Source organism: Cydia fagiglandana, chromosome 6 (assembly GCF_963556715.1).
Source record: "Cydia fagiglandana chromosome 6, ilCydFagi1.1, whole genome shotgun sequence".
NCBI lineage: Eukaryota > Metazoa > Arthropoda > Insecta > Lepidoptera > Tortricidae > Cydia > Cydia fagiglandana.
In genome coordinates this window covers 12,927,220-12,950,681 of record NC_085937.1, presented here as the reverse complement: position 1 = coordinate 12,950,681, position 23,462 = coordinate 12,927,220, and the positions used below count along the sequence as shown (strand labels likewise).

Below are 23,462 nucleotides of genomic sequence, written 5' to 3'. Positions count from 1 at the left end.
TTAACCAACTTATAAATAAAGCTATACTTTATACGCTAAATAATTAGCTATACTTAAAGAGATTTTCTCAATATTTTAAAATACTTTAAAAGGGTTAAAATCTAATAAAATTTTAACTTATCTTTAAAATATTATAACTCTATACTGACTTACTTCTGATATTACATATCAATCTTGAAAAATGGATTTCATAAAAGCTGGTTGTAAAATCACCCATTTACATAAAGACGAAATGTCACATGAATTAGCGATTCGCAGACTTCCGGTTAATCCCATCTCACGTAGATCCAGTCTGTGTCAAGCGTTAAAACAGACTGCAGATTTAGCCAAAAAGGGTAGTCTAAAGTTCCAGGACTTGGTAATAAGTAATGAAGCTTCCGAATTAGAACTCTGTCAGCATAAGGTAGAGGAGATAGAGTTAGAAGCAAAAGGAGAATTATCAGCAGCGGCGATCGACAGGCTATCCTCGCGTTGCAAATATCTATTGTGTCGTATTTCACGGTTGCCTCAGGAGACCGAAGCGGTACTTCTGTTGAAAACGTTAATTACTTCTTTATTGGATCGGTTGAATGAGCAAGGCTCTTCTGCGTCGTCTGGTTCAGATGATGACTTTCAATCTCCTAACGAATCTCGTATTGTTAGGGAGATTATTTACAAAACGGATAAGACTTTTAATATAAATTCTTTAAATTTGAAATTTAAAGGTGACACTTGTGTTCGTACTTTCCTGTCTCGCCTCGAAGAGTTGCGAGATGCTAGAAGAATTTCTGAAAGCCGAATATATAGAGGTTTTCCTGAGATTCTCGAAGGTCCTGCGTTGTCGTGGTTCCGGTCGCAACGTACGAAACTTACTACTTATAAAGAAGTCACCGCGGCTTTACAAGATGAATTTGATATACCTGATTTGGATCATCAGTTGTTACAGGAAATACGGGCTAGGACTCAAGCCAAGTCTGAAACTATTGTTTATTTCGTATCGACCATTCTAGGAATGTATGAGCGTCTTGCAAAAGAGGTTCCTGAACAAGAAAAGCTGGATACTATGATGAGAAACATTCGTCCGGAGTATTCCAAAGATTTAGCTTTACATGACATAGGATCGATTGAGCAGTTGAAGTCGTTGTGTAAACGCATAGAACTAGCTCAGGTTAAGGCTAAACAATTTCGTGAACCGGTTTTATCAAACCAGTCAAATAATTCTTCATCAGAACATCCACCAAAGAACGTTGAACCTAGGAATAGGTCCTTCCAGTCTCGTTTTCCTAATTCTTCCAGAAACTTTGTTGCTGCGGCAGCACAAAGCTCTTCTCAACTAAAATGTTTTAGATGTGGTAGGTCCAACCATAACACTAAAGAGTGCAAGAGCTCTAGAGATATCGTTTGCTTTAAATGTGGAGAAAAAGGGGTGAAAACTCCCGAATGTGTTAAATGTAACTCCAAGACAAAAAACTAAATAAGGTCTTTTCTGCTAATAATAAATGTCGATCTTCTGCTCCCTATCGCGCAGAAAAGACGATTTTCTTTAATCCTCCAAAGGGAGACAATAGGGTATATGCGCTATTGAATATACTTAACTTGAATTTCAAGGCATTGTTAGATTGTGGTGCCAGTGTTAGTTTCCTGGGCCACAACAGCCATTTAGTATTCGCCACAGGTGGGATTCCTATTCAAAAACATACGAAACCTGTTATGGTGAACGTAGCTGACGATCATCGAATCGTATCTACTGAATATATGGTTTTACCAGTAAATTATAAAGGTCAAGTTAAACTTATACACTTTAATATTCAACCGGAGATTGCCACTCCAATGGTACTTGGTTTAAACTTTTGGAGAGCCTATGGATTAGCTCCAGGCCTCATTACTGATATAGAAAAAACTGATTCTCATTATATTGCTAGTCTTGACGCTTTACCGTCAGAGACAGGACTTACTACTTATGACTCTTTATCCTCTGAACAAAAGTCTCGACTAGAGACTACTAAATCTCTTTTTGATCAAATTGATACTGATAAGGTTGGTTTGGGAAAGACTCACTTAATTGAACATGTTATAAATACCGGAGATACTCCTCCGATAAAACAAAAATATTATCGACTTAGTCCTTTTAAACAAGCTGCACTAGCTAAAGAAGTAGATCGTATGCTGAAAGAAGGAATTGTCGAACCTTCTCATTCCCCATGGAATTCTCCTGTCGTTATGGTGGAAAAACCTAACGGAGACTTAAGACTTTGTTTAGATAGTAGAAAAGTAAACGCAGTTTCAAAATCTGATGCGTATCCCGTACCACATGTTCAATACATACTGGATAATTTACGCGATGCGAAATTCCTTACCTCTCTTGATTTGAGTGCGGCATATCATCAGATTCCTCTTAGTGAAGACTCCAAGGAGAAAACTAGTTTTACTGTACCAGGAAAAGGGTTATTCCACTATAATAGAATGTGTTTTGGTTTGGTAGGCGCTTCTGCGACTATGCAACGTCTCATGGATAACCTCTTTACTTCACATTTTGATCACAAAGTCTTCTGTTATATTGATGACATAATTATTTGTACTTCCGATTTCGATGAACACATAAGATTACTTAAAGCGGTTTTTGAAAAATTAAAATCAGCAAATTTAACTATTAATATGAAAAAGTCATCCTTCTGTAGGAGTGAACTGAAATATCTAGGATATTTAGTTGATAGATACGGTCTGCGAACCGATCCATCTAAAATTGATGTAATTTTAAATTTTCCTACGCCTAAAGATGCTAAGGATATTAAACGTTTTCTTGGAATGTGCGGTTGGTACCGTCGTTTCATTAATAATTTCGCAAAGATAGCTCGTCCCTTATCTCGCTTAACGAGTAAGAAAGTAAAATTTGAATGGACAAATGAAGTTAACGATTCTTTTAACATACTTAAATCTGCCTTAGTTTCTTCTCCTATTCTTAAATGCCCTAACTTTAATGAAAGCTTCTATATACATACGGATGCATCTTCTTACGCCGTAGGCGCGGTCTTGACTCAGTCTTATAATGGGATCGATCATCCGATCGCATACTGCAGCCGTACACTTAACCAACCAGAAACGAACTATTCGGCTACTGAGCGCGAACTCTTAGCTGTGATTTATGGTCTCGAGCAATTTCGTGCATATGTAGAAGGGAGAAAATGCTATATTATAACTGATCATGCATCTTTAAAATGGTTCCAAAACTTGAAAAACCCTACTGGACGATTAAATCGATGGGCGTGTAGATTAAGTCAATTTAACTTTGAAATTATTCATCGGAAGGGCAAAGAACATGTCATACCTGACTGTCTTTCTCGTATTCATGTCAGTTCTATAAATTCTGTTACTATTCAAGACTCTTGGTATCTTGATTTATATAAAAAGGTATCTGAAAAACCTTCTCTCTTTCCCAACTTTAAAATTGAAAATGATAAACTTTTCCGTTACTCTAAGAATAAGTATCGTCTGACAGCTCAATTTGACTGGAAGCTGGTACTCCCTTATGAGCACCGAAATGAAATCTTAAATAAGTATCATGATGATCCTACTGCCGGTCATTTTGGCGTGGCTAAAACCCATTCCAAAATAGCGGACTTATATTATTGGCCTACGTTGTTTCAAGACGTGAAAGAATACGTCGATTCTTGTGAAATTTGTAAAACTTATAAACCTGTTAATTTAGCTCGTCCTGGCTTGATGGGTAATCCCCGACGTATATCGTCACCAGGCGAAGCCATATCTTGTGATATTCTTGGTCCCTTTCCTCCGTCTTATTTGAGAAATCAGTATCTTTTTGTATGTGCTGATTATTTCAGTAAGTATGTGACTTTGTTTCCACTACGCAACATAACTGCGAAAGCTATAGTTAAGTGTATGGAAAAAGGGATATTTCTTATACATGGGGTTCCTAAATATATATTCTGCGACAATGGTGTTCAATTTACTTCAAAAGACTTTCGAGACTTAATGTCCAAATATAATGTCCCTCATATTTTCTATAACCCTAGATATCATCCTCAGACGAATCAAACGGAACGAGTGAACCGTGAACTTGTAAGAACTATTGCTTCATACGTGCGTTCTGATCACCGTAACTGGGATAAGAACATATCGGAAATACAATGTGCATTAAATACAGCTCGTCACGAAGTAACTAAAGATACACCGTATTTTCTAACACATGGTCGTCAGATGATTCTAGATGGTTCTCTTTATAATAGTGAAGGTCCTATAGATCAAAACGCGCTCGAATTAGATACCAGTGGTGCTTTTTCTGAAAAACTTAAAGAGCTCAAAACTATATTTCAAAAAGTGCGTAACTCGTTGATCGCCTCCCATGAACGTAATGCTAGGTATTACAACATGAGGAAGCGTCACGTAGAACTAGAAGAAGGGCAAATCGTTTATAAAAGATGTTTCCCATTGTCAAATGCAGCAAAACATTTCTCCGCTAAATTAGCGCCCCGTTATGACAAGTGTGTCATTCATAAAAAATTAAGTCCTCTTGTATACTCTTTAAAATCCTTAGAAGGAAAACTTCTAGGTAACTTTCATATAAAAGATATTGTACGTCCTGGTGAAGCCGAGCCGTCTTCGTAGCGGTACTCGTCTTTTCACTTGTTGGCTCAATATTTAAATTTGAAATATCCTATATGATACAAAATACTGAACTTACCTACTGAACTGAATGCAGCCTGGCGCAAGCTTGTTTTCATCAGACCGGGTAAGTGTTCCATGTATTTGATTCTATATATATTGGTACCGGATGCATACGGACCAATCTTAATCTTTGATATGTCCTTATAAAGACATAAAACAGTAAATAATCTGAATAAACTACAGAAACTTACTTTACTTATAAACCCTTAAGTGGGACTACTCTATAAAACATTATTAAATCGTGAAACGAGACTACGTTCTCAATAAACTCTGTACTGTGACTAAACTTTTGTTTGTCGATATAGGAATTGTGTATTGGCTAGATGATGCAGCTCTTTACTTAGTTCCACCTTTGTCGGTGATAGGCAATTTCTTTAATAAAGGGAAAGTTTTTTTTTCGGGTTGCCGTCTTTGATATCTTCTTCTAGATTTAGGTAAGTGTTCACTAGTAATAAGTAGATCCGGTTCAAAATTAGTTGTTAGATTTCCTTGGTTGAATTGGCCATTCACCAAGTCATAGATATAAGTTTTGTCATAAGGTTTGTTTTCTTTACAGATTATCTGTGTTCTCGTGGTTAAGTTTGGTTGGTTAAGGTGTAACTTCATATTAGACATATAAATTTAAAAAAAAAAAAAATTTTTTTTCAAAAAAAAATTTTTTTTTAACCCAACTAAAGATGAACTGTAACACTTTAGGGTAGCCACCCAGTGTTATAAACGTCTGAATGTTATTGTAGATAGATACTTTATAGGTTAGAAAAGTAGATGTTTGTTTGGTAAGAATTTGGTGGTTAATATACGTTCTACACGGGTATTAGAGTAGATAGGTCAAGGTCGGAGACCAGAAATGTTGTTTTTAATCTTCACATATACGCTTTTGGCTATATTTAGAGGATAAAACTTACCGGAATGGTAGGTCATCAATCATCTATAAATCGTCGCATTTAGCGCATCCATTGTTCGTTCCCGCAGTGTGCTGGGACATAAATACCTTGTTTTCTTTGGAGTTTACACATTTCACAATTGAAATATATTGTAACATGGAAATACTACGTGGAAATAGCTTTAACTTGGTAAAACGGGTTGAATCGGTGTTGTTTATTACTGTCGCAGTAAACATTGACGTCTGTCAATGACAGTTGGTTTGTTGTCTGTGGTTTGGCACAAACAATCAGTCATACATAAAGAGTATTTATGAATAAACATTTAGTATGTGTTCTTTTATATTTTGCAATTCGTAGTTTTAAATAATGTCCTTATTTTTAGCTTTCGAAATTAGTAATTCTTTTTATTTTTGGTGACTTCGGTTTTCTGTAAATTGAATCCGGTCAGTTGCGATGTCATTGAATGGGAGGTTTTCCATTCACCACTTTGTCTGTGGCTTTTGCCATTTGATTTTTCGCTTGATCACTGGGATATTCCGTGACAAGATGTAAGACGTAATTTCGACATCAGGTCGGCAATTAATTCATGGGGTATGTATTTTATTTAAAGATTGTATTTCCTAAAACTCGGTTAAATTCGGTGTTCAATGTTTTAATCGTTGATATATTTTGTTCCAGCTTGGCCCAAAATATGATTAACCTAGCTTCCTATGCGCCGGTAATGGCGGCATAACCTTTTCACCTCTTTCAAACCAACTTGGTGAGTTGTCCCCACTTTCTAAATATACGGAAGGAAAGACGAAGTTGTTTATTGTCAATTGCAATTAGCTAATGTCGTGTTTTGGTGTGATTTTCCAGCAATCCCTTTACAAATATGAGGCATCATTTTGTTTCACCGCGTGTGCCTACGTCGCCACGTCTGGTGTCTAATATAAGGGACTCGGCTTAGAAACCGGTAAGGATTTTTAATCTCATTATGTCCGCAAGCTAAATCGCGCGTTGTCCCAATTAAATATAAATATAACTTTTTATAACATAACCTCTCTAAAACCTAGAACATTCTCTTTGTTTCTAGGGTTCCTTTGGCTAGGCCTGTCTTTTGGCTGGGCCTATCTCTTCCCTTGGCTCTTGGCCCTATGGCTTTTGGAAGATCTAGGGTGGTGTCGCACCATGCTAGAGGGGAAGCCGTCTTCTCCACTTAATTTTTGGACTCGAGGTGAAGTGTTTATTCGATAAAACTGTGAGTTAAAAACTTATATTTACATTAGTGACTGTGTTCCTTTGCTGGAAAGGATAAACAATATTTAAGTCTGAATTTCTTTTTAACGTGAACTTTCTACATGGTAAATTCTATTATTAATATGAAACCTGCAATTCCTATGTAGGATTTTGTGTGTATTACAGGCCCAAATAGGCCTGAGATGTACTTAAGTTAAATTTAATTAGTAATAGTTACGGTACGTAATTTAAATGTTAAGTCTCGAGGCCGCAGCAGGTCTTATTGTGATGTAAAGTGAATAAAAGTATTTAGTAAATAAATTTGTATTTTCATTTGGATATGTCATACGTTTGATGAGTATAGTATCCTGGCGTCCTACTTTAAATATTTGGATATCTATTCTCACTCCATAGTGGCAGAAACCACGACCCTATCTATGCTCGTAGTTAGCCGTAAGCATTTTTGAATTTTTAAGTAGGTAGATCTTGGGGGTTCTGGACCACTTACCCAGAGCTCACCCTCCCCTATTACAGGTTATATTATCGTTTGTTGATAAGGATTATAATTGTACGCTTAATACAGTAAAACCGAAAATTAGTCACCCTATGCTCAAAAACCGCACATTTTTTAAACTCTGGAAGGAAAGACTAAAAGAAGGAAAGAAAAGCTTACTTACAGTACATATGGTCCTACTTTCCCGCGCTAGTGCGTAAAACAGGACTTTCCGGGCGTATGTCAAAAGTTTAAAGGGCCATATGTACGGTAAAACGTTGTACGATACACGTGCGAATAGGTAATTCGCAACTCGTGTCGATTTAAAACGGGAGTGTTCAGTCTTGTTTTAATTTATCGTTACTCGTTTCGAATTTCCTATTTTCCGCAGTTGTATCGTAAATAACTATTATACACGAGTAGAGTGTGGTCGTGTGGTGCACTCACTTGGTGCTGGGGCGCCGTGCGCTGCGGCGGCGCGCGGTAGGGCGGCGCGCGCTCCGAGCGCTCGCCGCTGCTCTGCCGCGAGTGCTGCACCTCGGGCCTGCAAGACCAAGGTGTACTGCCGTTATAGCTCAGCCAGAGTTCCACTTTCAAAACGGGACTTAACCCTTTGACCGCCGTTGTCCGGTATAGAAGACAACGATAGAACGATACGCTGGCGCCGTCGTCTTGTATACAAGACACAAATTCAACCACTGAGTTAATGTGAAAATAATAACAATTGCAATTTCATTTACACTCGTGTTCATATTTAAGGTCTTTGTTTTTTCATTTATTTGCTTTTTAAGCCGCTATATAAATCCCTTCTTTTATAATAAGGCATTTAAAAAAATTGCTCCAATTTTCAACATTTTTCATGTTCCTCGTCGCCGTTGTCTTGTATAAAAGACAGCTAGGGATGGGAATGTTAACTCGATATGGGAATTTTTAAAGTAAATATAAAGTCAGAAATATGTTTTTATCTAAGTATTTGAACACTTGTTAATCGCCAATTTTTTTTAACGAATAGTAGGTAACTACTTACTAGAATACGTAGAACGAGAGTCAGATAGGCATAACTATATTTAAAGTTCAGGTAGCTTCTTTAGCTCTATAAAGTAGAGCCAGACAAGTAAATTTGCCATTGTAGATTGTGGACTATTTAATTGCAGAAGAGATAAATAAAAAAAATAATTGATGTTATTTTATAGCTTAGTGGGAAGGGATACACCGCAGCGACCGCTTCGCACAAGTGTGGTACAGGGACATACCTGTTTATCAGACTTTACTTTTATTGTTATAACATTGAAGTTAATGTGTAATTTTTTTGTAACAAGTCGTTGAACGTTTTTTTGATAAGAGTTTACCTACAGATTAATGTAAACCAAACTGAAATTATAATGATAGATTCTAATTCCGGAATAATATCTTCACTCATTAAAAATTCAACCCACGTGTAATTTTCACTAAAACAGTTCCGGTATATTGACTTTATCGACACATGATGCGCAGCTTTAACGTTACGCCAATAAAGTTTACGTACCGACAAGCGCTTACGCCGTTGACCTAGAGACTATTATTACTTGATCCGCGCGGAAACAGTCCTTGTCGGTCTGCATTGCGGGCAGTCCATGGGCGCCGTTGTCTTGTATAAAAGACTTCTCGTACAGCCTAGTGCGGCGATATCACGTCTTGAATCGACATTGTTTAGTGGTTGTTTTTTATGTTAAATCCCTATATTTTAAACATTTTCGGGTGTAAAACATATGTTTAATTTTGGCAATTTGGAATGAAATTAAAACAGGATAAGAACAAAGCTAAATTAAAAAGATTTTTACCATAATATTTTAAATATCGATATCACTATTTGCAATCCCTAAACTTTTTATTAGTTGTTTACTTAAAATTTGCTCTGGCGTGTGAGTGAGCGTCTTTGCGGACTAGGTCCGGCGGCCAAAAGGTTAAGGCCTGTGCACACCGGCTTGTGTGTGCGTGAAGTGCACGTAAGCGTGCGCTAAAATGTTGGAGCCGCACACGCACACGTCACGCAAGCGGTGTGCAGTCTCTCATAAGGATCTGTATACCTACAGCGCCGCACGCGCACGTGCACGTCACGCACACGCAACCGGTGTGCACAGGCCTTTAATGTTTCAGAGACAAATCAATAGGTATAAAAATAAATAAAGGAATAGGCACCTCTGTGTATGCTGTATTTAAGTATTTGTTCTTTATTCAATTTAAAAATACCGACAACAAAGAAGCCGTGTGTTGAAAAGAAATCAACATATTTGTATAAGTACCTATGTGACGTAAGTAGATTTTTATAAATGGATACAATTATGTACATCCATATTATTAGGGAGGAGGAAATACTTCTAGTCAAAACTGACAAAATCAATTGTTACTTTTAGGGCCACTTGCACCATTCACTAACCCGGGGGTTAACCGGTTAAACCTGGAGCTACCATGGTTACCAGTACAATTTGACACTGGATTACCGGTTTAACGGGTTAATCCCGGGTTAGTGGGATGGTGCAAGTGGCGCTTAAAGGTACAAACAGCAAGACTCCTAACTGTACATCGGTGGACCTTATTACAAAAGGCATAAGGTCCACCGATGTACGGTTAACAGTGTGGGAGATAATATGTATGTAATGGCTTACTTATTGTGCGCGTTCTCCTCTAGTCTCTCTTCCCGGTTGTGCCGCTCTAGCGCCTCCCTCGACAGTGATTTTTCTGAAGCTCGGCCTGGTTGAGATCTCCCGTATATTTCCGTTTCCGGTTTTTTGTGGTGGGGTTTGCCGATTCTGTGAAAAATGGCGTGTGTAAAACTCAAATGTGTGTTTTATTGAGAATGAGGAACTGTTGACGAAGTTAAATTATAATGTATAAATGGATGAATAATGAATAGGGGAGGTTCTGTACGTTATACTGCTTCTAATGTTACTAACGAATATTTGCATTTCAGGAAAAAATAAAAATTGTTGGTTAAATAACAAAAACTGCACAATCAAATGACCACTCCATTCAATTCAAACGGAAAGATTTTTCTGTTAATAAGATCGAGAGAGCATATGATTCTTAAACAGAAATTACGTAAAAACACACGTAATAAAATTATGTAATGTACTGCATCTTTTCTTTATTATTTATAAATACTATATAAATTGAGACGATTGCGTTCTCTTCTCGTTCTCTTTTGTTCTGTTCACTTTAAAGAAAAAGTGAACAACACTTTTTCTTCAGTACCTCTATGTATATGAACTATATGTATGTCATAACAGAAATTTTTCAAAGGCGACTAACCGCAACATGTTGGAGAGCGATTTAAGCAGCGAGGGCTTCTTGTGCGAGAGCGAGGACTGCTGCGGCGAGCCGCGCACCATGCCCTCCGGGCCGCGCCCGCCGTCCGTCAGCCAGTGCTTCAGCGCTGCGGAACACACGGGGACATAAACTTAATGGGCCTTTTCTAAAATAAATATTGTAAATCTGATTCTCACAGAACCTGGTGTTTTTTTATTTATTTATTTTATTTAGAAATTTAATTCAGGCATCATGGCCCATATTACAAATACCTTACAGACTAACATACATATATATTTTATAAACAAAACTAAACACTATTTAGTCGACAAAACGGCGTGGCTCCGTTGCATCGGCCGCTCTTGTGTCGGATTCGGCAGTTTGCCCCGGAACCTCCGAAACACGACACAGTTTTTTGGGTTCTTTCAACTCCGAATCACTAGCATACCTATTCAGTCTTGATGCTACCAATGTATGAAAATTGTACTTTCCACAACGTCATGCACAACAAGTGAAAAAAAAATCACACTAACACGTAACGTAATGGAATGGTATATCTTTGTTTAATGTTAGGATGGAGAATGCTGATTCTGAGTAGAATGACGCCAAGAATGTCCAGATTTGAAATAATCAGGTTTTCAATACTCAAAACACCCTAGTAAGGTACTACTTACTACTAGGTCTCCTGATAATTACCCACCCCGTATAGTGGCTAAATATCCACTTTTCGATACAGCTAGTAGTGCGATGTGGGTACTTAAGTTGGGGCACTTACTGTATTCGACAAAAACATATATAAGCCGCGTCTCTACGTCTCCAGTACGCTACATCTTATCTCTATTTCATTACTCATATAGAGATAAGAAAGAGAAAAATGTTATAACGTGCCACGTGCGCCGCCACGTCTAATGAAGATCGGTTTTAGATCGAACAGCGGTTACTTAAACAGGCGCGAATAATTAAACTTATTGATCGAATATCTAGACTTATGCAGGTCACAAACTGTTGTAAAGTACGAGTTTGTAAATGTTTACGAATTTTTATCATTTTTCATAGTTGACACCTATTCTAGATAGAAGATTTATATCATAGTTCACGCAGCCAATTACTTCATTAAAGAGGTCCCCCAAAAGTTCACAAACTCGTACAAATAAATACTTACGTGGATGCGCTCGCGCGTATATCGGCTCGTTCCGCGGATTCCTTTGGTTTTCCTGTATCGCTGTTTGTAGGGACTCTAAACTTGACGACTTCCGCATTCCCAGTGATGGGCCCACTTGTAATGCTGGAAATAATATATATAAAAACGTAAGTTAATAATGGAGGACATTTGTCAACACTTTCATTACTTTGAAATAGTTCTATCAATAACATAAAATAAAACGGTGAACCGTTAGGAACCTATTTCTTAAAATTGGATAAAACTGCGTAAAGAAGTTTCTATATTCTCAAAACTTAAAAAGGATATGAAGCCTAGCGAAAAATTTACAATTAATACAATTCCTCATTTGTGACCTAATATCACGTCAAAATAATAAGTAAATAAAAGTAGTTATGCGCACGCGATTAAGTCCCGTTTCGCTTTGAATAAAAAATGATGTAGCGTCACATAGTAAATAATAGTACTAGGCACAGAAGGTTCACTCTCTAATAAAACGCGTCTATTAACGACAGATATGACCGTAAGGTGGCGCAAGCGCGAGCAGGCGTTCTTTCCATAGCGGTGCTTGGCAACCACTACTGCTAGACACCAAAACTGGTGTAGCCGCATATTGTCGCGGAGTGAGCCACGCCTGTCAGCGTGTGTAGAACTGTCGAGGTACTCACAGTGCATGGCCTTGATCTCCTTGATCTTCTTGTAGGTGCCGGTGGTCTTGGCGTCCATGGCGGCGTGGCGCTTCTCCGACATGGAGCGGCGCCCCACCGCGTCGCGGCTGAAGCCCGCGCCGCTCTCGCTGCCCGACTCGCCGGGGCCACTTGTGCTCCCTCTGTAACAGTTATTATTTTTCGCGATTAATGTATAAAAAAGTCACCTCACTATAAGCCCTAAGACCCCATTCGAACGACAGCTTTTTTAACGCGCGTTAAGAAAGCGCTTGAATCTGTCCGCACTCTAATTTCGACTTAACGACCAAGGCTTAAAGTCGAAAATCCAACAACGCTTAATAAAAAGCGCCGCCGCCATCGTGTGAATAAATACACACGTATCCATTTGTGCCATTCGAACGCGCGTTGAAAAAACTCCCGTGTGAATGAGGGCTAATACGACTTCTGACGCTCAAGCGAACACCCTATAATAAATGTTTAACGTGTTAAACTTCAAAACGTGTAGCTCCTCAATGAATATTTCCCAAATAATGGAAAATAACTTCACATCCGAGCATTTACTTTACCCCGATTTTGGCACCTGGCTACTACACTTATTGCAGTACCAAGTGTGGCGTAAAAAATGGGGACAGCGAAAATATGATAAACTGAAACTTTACGAAATAGTGCACAGCTTAAGTATGTAACAGGTAACGAATTGATCACATTCACAACTAATAGATGGAGACGACAAGGTGAGACTTTCGATTGATTTAATAGGGTTAGACCGAAATAAGTCTGCAACGATTTTGATGGCACACGCAGTGCAAGTGTTTTTTTATATGTCATGTATTCATAGAAGTTTGATATTTAAAGTAACACTTGCACTGCGTGTGCTATCAAAATTCTTGATGCACACTTATCTCGGTCTAACTCTATTTAGTTTCAAATAATAGGTTTCAAATAATAATAAAACCGAGTCGGTTTTTTGGTCGCCACTACCTACACGACCTGCGGAACCTCTTTCTTGTAATAGTACATTATTGTCGAGGCTCGGAAGTAGCTACTTGCAGGCTGAGGATTCGTTTTAAACGGACGACCTTGGGAGTCCGTTTAATTGAATCCGAAGCCAGCAAGTAGCCTTCCAGCCGAGTCATATATAGTGCTTTTCTCAAAAATGGTGCAAGAAACATAAATATCATAGAAACATTTTACAAAAGCAACGTTCTTACGTATATATTTTCACAGAGAAAAGCCCTTGCCGCCTTTTTATTTTTTTAATAAAAAAATAGAAGTGTATTTTTCTGCCGAAAATACGCCAACCTATTTGAGACAACTAAATAGTCGCGGTACTAATCATCTGTTTGGCTGTTTAATGGGCCTGTGCCTTCATTTGATATGGCCATTTGAACTTTTAAAAAGTTTGGAACTCGACAAATAATGGAATTTGTATGCAACATTGCAGTCCCAAAATCGAGACTGCAATGTTTTTAACTTTTTAAATTTTGACTGACCATAAACTCCGCGCTTCGCGACCTATTTTTTAGACGGCATAGTCGACTTTGCCGTCCATTTTTGAGAAAAATTATTTTTTTAACGCCTATTTTTTCACGTAAGTATATAAGATGAAAGTAAGTACCTCGTCGTGGTTCCATAGTCTTCTTCAATAATAACATTATGGTGCGCGGGCGGCGACCGCGACATATGCACGTGTCCCACGTTAGGCCTAAAATGGCCGTTCGTCACCGGCGCGTCCAGTTGCGTCGCCATATAATAGCTCTCGTTCCTCAAGCCGGTTAGCCTGTCTATAACAGGGTTCCAACCGTCCAAACGACTCCACTCAAAGCTATCTCTCTTAGGATCATGAGGAACCGTATCCTTCTCCCTTTCTAAATACCCTTTGCTATCGTCGGATTGATTGGAGACCCAGCTCGTGTTATTATTTATTGTGATTATTGACGCGTGTTTCTTGCTGCCTCTGTGTTCGTTGTCTATGCTTCTCTCTTTGTGGTTGTCGAATTTGTTCTGGTTGTAGTCGGTGGGTTTGTTCTCTTTGTCGGTGTTGTATATGACGGTGTTGAAGTTTTGGGAGCTGTTGTTGTTGTCGACGCTGTTGGTGGTGTTGCTGGACTCGTTGCCGTTGGGCGGCGTGTCGTCTTTCCACCGAGCGAGGCTGTCCATACTATCTGCAATAGATTTTTTCGGGATGAGCTATGAGATTGATAAGGGTAAAAAGGGGGATGCGGAATTGATGTTAACGCAACGAAGCCGCTAGCATAGACCAAAGGTAAGTGTAGATGGCGCTCATCCAGTTTTCATACGATTCAAGTCGATGAGAGAGAGAGAGGGAACAAAGGTATCCAGATGGCCCGTAACTGTGTACGGATACCAGTTATGGTAAAAAGACTTTCTTTAGACAAAAGACTTCCCGACAACTTCACAATCTTTTGATTAGAAGTTTTTTTTGGTGAATTTCTATTACGGTCATATTCAGGGCGAAACATTGAGTGACTTTTGCAAAAATAAATATACCGTTATTTTGACAATTGCCTTCCGCAATTAACTAAGTTAATCACAGTTCAATCACAGAGTCATGCTTTATAAGAAAGTTTTCAATAAGTATCGTGAAAAAAGTAGACAATAATGTATCCTGGTCACAGCACCAAATTGAAACATTACCCGTTCTCCTGGCGATGGTGAGCGAGATGCTGCCACGAACGCTGGGTCTCGCGTGCAGCAGGGCACGCCGGAGTGTCTCCATGGCCTCGGCGTTGGACTGCCCCACCAAGGACACGCCGTTCACGCTCAGCAGCTGATCGTTCGTGTGTAATCTAAAAGAATCGATAAAGTTGTACCATTAAAAGGAAAAGTTCGAGCACCTCAAACGTCACGCTCCCTGCTCGAGCCTCAATTAAACTTCGCTGTAGCTGAGAGCAGGAGACGTAGTCGATGCAGAACACTTTCAATTCGTACAAACAAAATTAATGAACTGAGCTCGCGCATTGCTACCGCCCCGTTCACGTTCGCAGTGGTGGTACAGACATTCCGTACAAAGCGGATTGCACATGCTTATGGTGCAATCCGCTTTGTACGGAATGTCTGTATCGGTTGTTGATTCCGCCGTGAAGTAACGTAATTCACAATTTTATTTCGAGTATAAAACCTTCGTCTGTACTGACCTGCCATCTCTCGAAGCGGCGCCACCGTGCAGCACTGACTTGATGAAGATGCCCAGGTCTTGAGGGTCCGTGCCCACGGTGACCTTGCCTTTGACGCTGATGCCCAGCCCGGCCTTCTCAGAGTCGTGCACCGGTACGTCGAGCCGAAGGATCAGGCGATTTCTTAAACTAAGGATCTGAAAATGGAAAAATTAAGAAAAGTCATGAAATATGTCGTTGGAAATATACAGCTGCTTTATGAAACTGATACAATGCAAAATAATTAAGTTTATTGAGAAATTTAAATAAAAAGAGGGTTACGAGTAAATAAAAAGCGGGACTTATCACAACGAATCTTATTAGCTAAGTATGCGATAATTATAAATGCTAAGATGAGAGAGAGCAAGAGAAAGAGAAACTAATCAAATCTATTTAATATACGACGCTCTCTAAAAACTCGTGCAATTAACAATCCTCTTAAAATGATCGGAAAATATTGGGTATTTGAAACCCAATTTGGGGCAGCATGGGGACTTAGCCCAATGTCTTGCATGAAACTCCTCTCCTCCGCCTGTGCTCAACAGTGGGACATATAAAGTCTGTGATTCCAGTATCTTCAGGCTTCGGGATACTTACAGAGTTAGAACTAGAATTCAAAGCTTCCTGCAGCGAACTGTCCTGGTCTTTGATCAGGTCGTCCTTCGAGGAGCTCTTGGGTATCCGGCCCCGTGCCGAGCCCTGGTTAATGGCGCTCACTATACTGGACACCCGGCCGTTCTCACCGACGTCCACTGGTTTGGATTGGCCGTTGGGCGTGCCTATCGCCTTTTCTGAGTATTTTTGTGGACTCTGCTGGGGCTCAACCCTCTGTAAACAAAATTGTTTAAATTAGGTATTATTTGCAATACCTACTTGCAATTAAGGTGAAATTGTACTTCCAAGATAAACACGCACTCAAAAGTTGTCGTGACCACATCGAAGTTCCTTGTTTCCTAAATTATATAACCAATGGATAAGAATGTTGGTAACTCTATAGACTAGATAATCTAGATAGTGTTCTGAACACTATAAAGAAAAATTAGGAAGTTTATTTTTTCAGTGTGAATGCAGGTCCTGATGATGATCAATGATGTTTTGAGTGAATCCTGTTCATGACAACGGTTGCCTTTCCTAGAGCATCGAATTCCAGTATCATACTTAACTGAACAAAGAATCATCTTACCTGCGTTCTGCTGACAGGCCGCTGCACCACGATGTCGACAGTGGAGTCTGTGGGCGTGTTGCGGAGCAGAGACACCACTTGTTGCTGCGTGAGCCCCGACACCGACACGCTGTTGACGGACACCAGGCGGTCGCCGGCGCGCAGCCGCCCGTCTGTCACCGCCGCGCCCTGTCGATTCAATGAACTCAATATTAATAAGAATGTTCTCTCAAGATCTGGCGAATAGCAACGGCACTGGCGATCCGTTCATTTCTGCATATGCACCGCCCATTCTTCTCAAAATGACCGAGAGCAACTAGCGATCCATTCAAAAATAGTTGATTAATATCAACCACCACTAATGTGGCGCATTATTCCACAGATCGAGGTGCACCTTTTGCATTCTCTATGGACTAATTTAAATTATTGCAGCAATTACCAGTGCTATGGTCTATCGCATTCGTATGTACGTATATACAGCCTACGACATCTTCGATGACAGCGACAATTATAGCAGTAAGTTCTACATGCTTTAAAAAACAGAGACTAGACCGCCATGCAATCAGGTCTACGATCATGTCGTATTCAAATGAGAGCGTAATATCTTTGATTGTATGGGAGTCGCTTTTTAACGGTGGGTTTTTGTGACTAATAATGTCCATTTCAAGCAAACAGCTTCCAACTAACCTTAGGAAGAATATTCTTAATGTAGATAGGACAGTGTCCGCCCGTAGGATTGTCTCTGGTGGTGATAGTGAAGCCTAGTCCTTTCTCGCCTTTGACAAGCGTGACGGACACGTTCTGCGTTGCCGTCGCAGGCTTGCTGCTCGGGCTCACTGGGACTTCTTGGCCGGATATCGCTCGCTCCGTGCTGCCCACTGGAATGAAAATTGTAGCAAATATAGGATCATAAAGATTCTAAGCCCTCACCGGGCTTCAAAAGAGCTTCGAAGAAGCTCGACTTGAACACCTGGACCAAAAGCGCCTTCAACGAAAGTCTCGACCTAAGCCGTCCTATTCTTACACTTATAACGACCAAGGGCAGCTTTATTGTGCACAGTGCGATCGGACATTTAAAACTAAGTTCGGTTTTGCGAGCCATATACGCGCTCATCAGAGGAATTTGTAAAGGTCGCCGTTGTCGGACACGACATGGAGGACTATTACTATATACTGGATCTTAAATATGACGCATCACGATATTCATAAGAATAATCATTGTAATATGTATATTCAGATATTTCAAGCGAGCATTATCGTTAGGTACAACAACATTCCAGTTTCCGCCCAATATATTCTGCCCAACGGGTTACCTTCACGTGCCTTGGTCTAATTAGAAGACTTGTTAAAAAATAGGCACCTAAGGAGCCAGGCCATTTCTAAATGGATCATAAACTTACCCTCAGGTAAGAGATCAAGTGGGCGCTCCTGCGGATGCACGCTGGCGACGTTGTTGACTCCGGACACCCATCGCAACATGTCTTCGACTCGGTGGGTGTCGCCCGACGTGTCCTGGCCGAGGGGCTCTCTCCTCGCGTCGCGGGGTAAGCTTTTGCTGCCGTAGCTCTGCACTCTGTCGGCTGCGTCTAGCCATACTCCACTCCTGAAATGAAAGGTATAATTTTGATTAACCTTAAGAAAACTTGTGGTTGCTGATTTCTGTTTATAATTTATTAATCTAGGATAAATCGCGACTTACTGAATACTGAAGTCTAAACTAGGCATTATGGGGTTTGCTCTGACGAGGAATAAATAATAGTAGGTACCTACTAAAGAGAGGCACGCGATGTAAAATATAGCAAACCTATGTCTGGTGCCTTCGCAGTCTTTGTAAATTCAACACAAAGTGGACTCTGTGGATCTGTGGAACCGTGCCAAACGGCATAAAAACAATGTTGGTACACTTACCCAGGTCCGGAGAACTGCATTGAAAGTCTATTGGTTTGTCGCTGAAAGTGTCCAGAATTGAGTCTGTCAGGGTCTGGTGGTCGACCATCTGGCAACGGATGCACTTTCTGTGTTGTTCTGTTGTCGTCCCGGCAGACTACCGCTGCTGACCAGCGTTTCGTCTGCTCTGTGGCCTGGGAATGAAATATTGTTATGTTTTAATGTTATAAAAACTTAGTGTACAGAAGAATCCCCTTATTCATAAAACTTAACAAGCCACAATTAGTAAAATTTTCTTACACTGTTTCACGGTCACCCCTGAAGAACCTTTCCATTCCCGCGGTTAGTGCTATGATGAGCAAAAAGAGCTCCCAACTGCTGAAGTCGCATTGTCTCCGATTTTTTTTAAAATAATACAATCATATTAACTTTTCGCTGTGGAGTAACGTATCCTGGCGCAAGGTGAGTTTGTTGCTGCGCCAGACTAATACAGCCCGTTGGCGCCGTCGTCAAGGTCGCGCCAACGGCTCGGAGTTGAACACGCAATAGTGGTACCTTACCGTTCGTTGTGGAGGTAACGTGTCCTGGTGCAGGGTGGGGTGGGCTCGCTGCCGCGCCGGACTTGCAGCCCGTTGGCGCCGTCTTCGAGGTCGCGCCAACGGGTCGGAGTACAACATGCAACAGTGGTACCTTACCGTTCGTTGTGGAGGTAACGTGTCCTGGTGCAGGGTGGGCTCGCTGCCGCCCCGGACTTGCAGCCCGTTGGCGCCGTTCTCGAGGTCGCGCCAACGGCTCGGAGTTGCTCATGCAACAGTGGTACCTTACCGTTCGTTGTGGAGGTAACGTGTCATGGTGCAGGGTGGGCTCGCTGCCGCCCCGGACTTGCAGCCCGTTGGCGCCGTTCTCGAGGTCGCGCCAACGGCTCGGAGTTGCTCATGCATCAGTGGTACCTTACCGTTCGTTGTGGAGGTAACGTGTCCTGGTGCAGGGTGGGCTCGCTGCCGCCCCGGACTTGCAGCCCGTTGGCGCCGTTCTCGAGGTCGCGCCAACGGCTCGGAGTTGCTCATGCATCAGTGGTACCTTACCGTTCGTTGTGGAGGTAACGTGTCCTGGTGCAGGGTGGGCTCGCTGTCGCCCCGGATTTGCAGCCCGTTGGCGCCGTTCTCGAGGTCGCGCCAACGGCTCGGAGTTGCTCATGCAACAGTGGTACCTTACCGTTCGTTGTGGAGGTAACGTGTCATGGTGCAGGGTGGGCTCGCTGCCGCACCGGACTTGCAGCCCGTTGCCACCGTCCTCAAGGTCGCGCTAATGGCTTGGAGTTGCTCATGCATCAGTGGTAGCTTACCGTTCGTTGTGGAGGTAACGCGTGTCCTGGTACAGGGTGGGCTCGCTGCTGCGCCGAACTTGCAGCCGTTGGCGCCGTTCTCGAGGTCGCGCCAACGGCTCGGATTTGCTCATGCAACAGTGGTACCTTACCGTTCGTTGTGGAGGTAACGTGTCCTGGTGCAGGGTGGGCTCGCTGCCGCGCCGGACTTGCAGCCCGTTGGCGCCGTCCTCGAGGTCGGCCGCGCCCACCTCCACGCACGACTCCGAGTTGGGCACACGCATACTGCCGCCGACGCCGCCGCCGCCCTGGAAATTTTGTAAGGTTCTTAAATACACTGGAATTTGGCCTGCCAATTCTGGCAATTGCAAGCTGAGGATATATAGATTATATAGACCCGTGTTACTGTCCATGTGCTCATTTTTGCAAATAGGTCTAGTTAAAACTTAAAAACCATTTACAAAACTTAGATACCTACATTTTTCACACGTCATTTTTACCTAAATACTTATATACAATTGGGTTTCGATTATAGACGTTGATTTTATCTGTTTAGCTGTTTTGATAGATACAGTCAAATATTGAATCTAGCATAACTACCTAAGCACCTGCAGCACAATAGTAGCACAGTAGCCAGTTACTGGAGCGTATAAGTAGAAACATAAGTAGCTCTGTGTTTACTCTGTAATGTAGGTAATTACTCTGTAATGTAGGTATATGAAGTGAAGGAAGGATAACAACATTAACAAGGCCCAGAATGTATACAATTTTTTTTATATTGTTTTCCATTTCGACTAAATATGTCGAAAATGGCTTAGGTAGGTAATGCTAATTAAGGAAAACTTTATCTATAGAAATAACTACAGCGCGTCAGTGCAAACTCAGAAATAGCCTATTTACCATAATAAACTCATGAATATCTCTTAGCTGTCGTGACAAAATTACCCGAGAGCCATTTCACATAACAACTACGTGGATTTGCATATGACAAATGAACTTGTACATGCGCTTGAGGCGTTGCAATGAGCGCACGTAAACCACTACATACAAATCGCTAGAGAAATAAACTAAGAGTGATATAAGAGTAATAAGATAACACTGAAGATTAACTGCTCTTTCTTAACCACCGTGGTGATAAAAGGAAATGTGATGATGACGCGATCAATACCGAGTTTAGAACGCTGAATCAGAAAGTACACGTTATTCTTATTTTGAGCCATAGCCGACTGTCATCTAACGGACAATTAAATCTAGTTAACTGTTACGTTTTAAAGCGCTTGACGACTCGTACGTTTCATTTTAAACCGCAAATGATACGGCACGCAGGAATGAACGACGACAGACATAAATAATGTACCTCCCTCTTTCCTTACTTAGGCTTTTTCTTCTTTCCTCTGGTTTGCATGAAATATTTAACATACAGAATGCCAAAAAGACGAACATGCCTAATTTACACTGACATTACGTTAATTAAGACACAATGGCTATCTACTTCAGCGTAGGTAGTGACATCATAAATAAACATCAAAGAATGGTAGATTGATCAATGTTTACAATTAATTATCTTGACTTTGAACAATTTAGGGTTTAATTGGGTACCGCGTACAATGACTTGATTAACCTCTAGAAGATTAAAATGGCCATGAAGAAATGAGCCTACTCAAAGAGAAGGCAAGTACTTTGCTTAAAAAGCTACACCTACACCCACTAGCGCAAAATTGGCAACTTCAGACACACCTGTGAATTTCTTCGCAGATGTAAAGACCTACCGCGAACACTGTAATTCATTATTTACAGCCTTACCGCCCTCTCCATCATGTAAGGTAAAGGACGTACATACGGTTTGTGATTACATTATACGGGGATATTATTCCCATGTTGATTGACGACAAGTGATGGGTCAGATACCACAGTAATTAACTAGTTACCTAATTTATACTTGCGCGAGAAAAGTACAACTTGTAATGGTTCCTCTACACGATAGGCCAACGCCGGCCACTCCAAGGGACGCAGCCATGCGGTAGAATGAGATAGCAATATCACTAGCTCCCTCTAACGCATAAATGCGTCCCTTGGAGTGGCGGGCGTTGGCCCATCGTGTAGAGTAGCCATAAAAAACTTACTTATACTAATCAATGATGAGTTGATGACTAATTGACTATCCACACTGCCAGCGAAAATTTGAATTTGCAAGAGCAAGAAAAAAAAGCATTCCGTTTCCATATTTTTTTCTTGTAAAGTCCCTAATAGTTACGCAAGAAAACCATAATATACCTAATTCAAGTGTACCTATATTTGCGGCGATTTAAAAGTAAAACCCAGTCGCCAAGTTGCGTAAAAATAAATAAACTAAGTACGGATTGGCTAGCTAACTGCCAATAGTATCTTATAAGCTTACAAACAGTCGACTGCGTGCCTGCGACTGTAATCCAGTTAGCCTACTTTTCGTTATCTACGGTTTTACTCATTACGCCGAAGGCTGATTCATTTACTACGGCGAATAGGTGATAATAGCTATTTAAATAGTTATTTGTGATATACCTATATTTATTGGTATGAGACATGCCCAACTTACAACCGTTGTAGATAATACAAACAAAGATTTGAACTATTTTTCTGGTAACAAAATATCCTTACTCTTTTGGCCGAAAGCTTCGGAAGTACGCTAGCCTATGTCACTGAGTTTAATGAAAGATTTAAATTAAATATATTCGATTTTTTACTCAATACAGAACTATTTTTTATTGTGATTATTCTTGTTAAACGTGTAACAATAAATACTTATATTATCAAAAACAAAACAAAGATAGGTAAGATAGGTCTTGCTTGTGTAACCTATATAGGTCAATGAATACAAAATACTTAAACAATGGCATAAATAATTTCAAAACGTTGTAGTTACTTACTGCCTAAACTGACTGACATTGTTGAAATATTATCTCATGATCAAAATGATTATATGTATGAACAAATGAGAATAAGATAAACATTTGCCAAAAATATTACTAAAATTAGTGTTGTATTTATAGATTAAACCAATTTCGGGTCACACTATTCTAAAACTCACCGCTTTTGGCCGACGCCCACCAGCACAATCGGAATAACACAAACCCATGTTTAATTTCCAGCAAAAAGATTGCCTGAATTCGTTTCTGTTTGCCGACATGACACGTAAATATTTGTCCATGTTGATAAAACCAAACAAGCTAGACAGCGAGCAAAAAACAAGTTCCAACCTGACTATTTTTCAGGAGTTCGCGCGTCCACTCCTGTTCCCGCCAATACATTTTTTTAAAGACAGGGAGCAACGGTACTACCCCATACAGCCAGACACGTCACACGCATTGTGTTTTTAAACGCGCGGGTCATTATTAATTTGGGAAAATAACACAGTTTATGAATGAAATAAATTAATACAATTTAAAAGATGATTTATGAATATACTTAAACTTATGACAATAAATTCAAATTTGTGAGTTTAGTCTCATACTTGACAAGCCTACTCCACACTCGTGCGCAAATCGCGGTGCGTGTGTGGAGGGGG

General features: G+C 40.5%; 1 protein-coding gene across 5 annotated transcripts in view; it reads right to left on the bottom strand.

The window, feature by feature from the left end:
* Window positions 1-23,462, bottom strand: part of LOC134665256 (partitioning defective 3 homolog) — a 92,817-nt gene that overhangs the window by 21,824 nt on the left and 47,531 nt on the right. For 3 of the 5 annotated variants that reach the window (XM_063522142.1, XM_063522141.1, XM_063522143.1), the window contains exons 3-16: window positions 20,071-20,226; window positions 18,616-18,788; window positions 18,108-18,310; window positions 17,395-17,585; window positions 16,729-16,896; window positions 16,143-16,373; window positions 15,528-15,703; window positions 15,028-15,179; window positions 13,988-14,534; window positions 12,370-12,530; window positions 11,705-11,827; window positions 10,546-10,669; window positions 9,903-10,046; window positions 7,705-7,801 (exon numbers count right to left, since the gene is read on the bottom strand). In XM_063522142.1, the coding sequence (XP_063378212.1) occupies window positions 7,705-7,801; window positions 9,903-10,046; window positions 10,546-10,669; window positions 11,705-11,827; window positions 12,370-12,530; window positions 13,988-14,534; window positions 15,028-15,179; window positions 15,528-15,703; window positions 16,143-16,373; window positions 16,729-16,896; window positions 17,395-17,585; window positions 18,108-18,310; window positions 18,616-18,788; window positions 20,071-20,226 (2,646 nt within the window). Of the gene's footprint in view, window positions 1-7,704; window positions 7,802-9,902; window positions 10,047-10,545; window positions 10,670-11,704; window positions 11,828-12,369; window positions 12,531-13,987; window positions 14,535-15,027; window positions 15,180-15,527; window positions 15,704-16,142; window positions 16,374-16,728; window positions 16,897-17,394; window positions 17,586-18,107; window positions 18,311-18,615; window positions 18,789-19,154; window positions 19,257-19,289; window positions 19,396-20,070; window positions 20,227-23,462 lie in introns of those variants that run through there. The other 2 variants (XM_063522144.1, XM_063522145.1) reach the window with 2 other exon arrangements.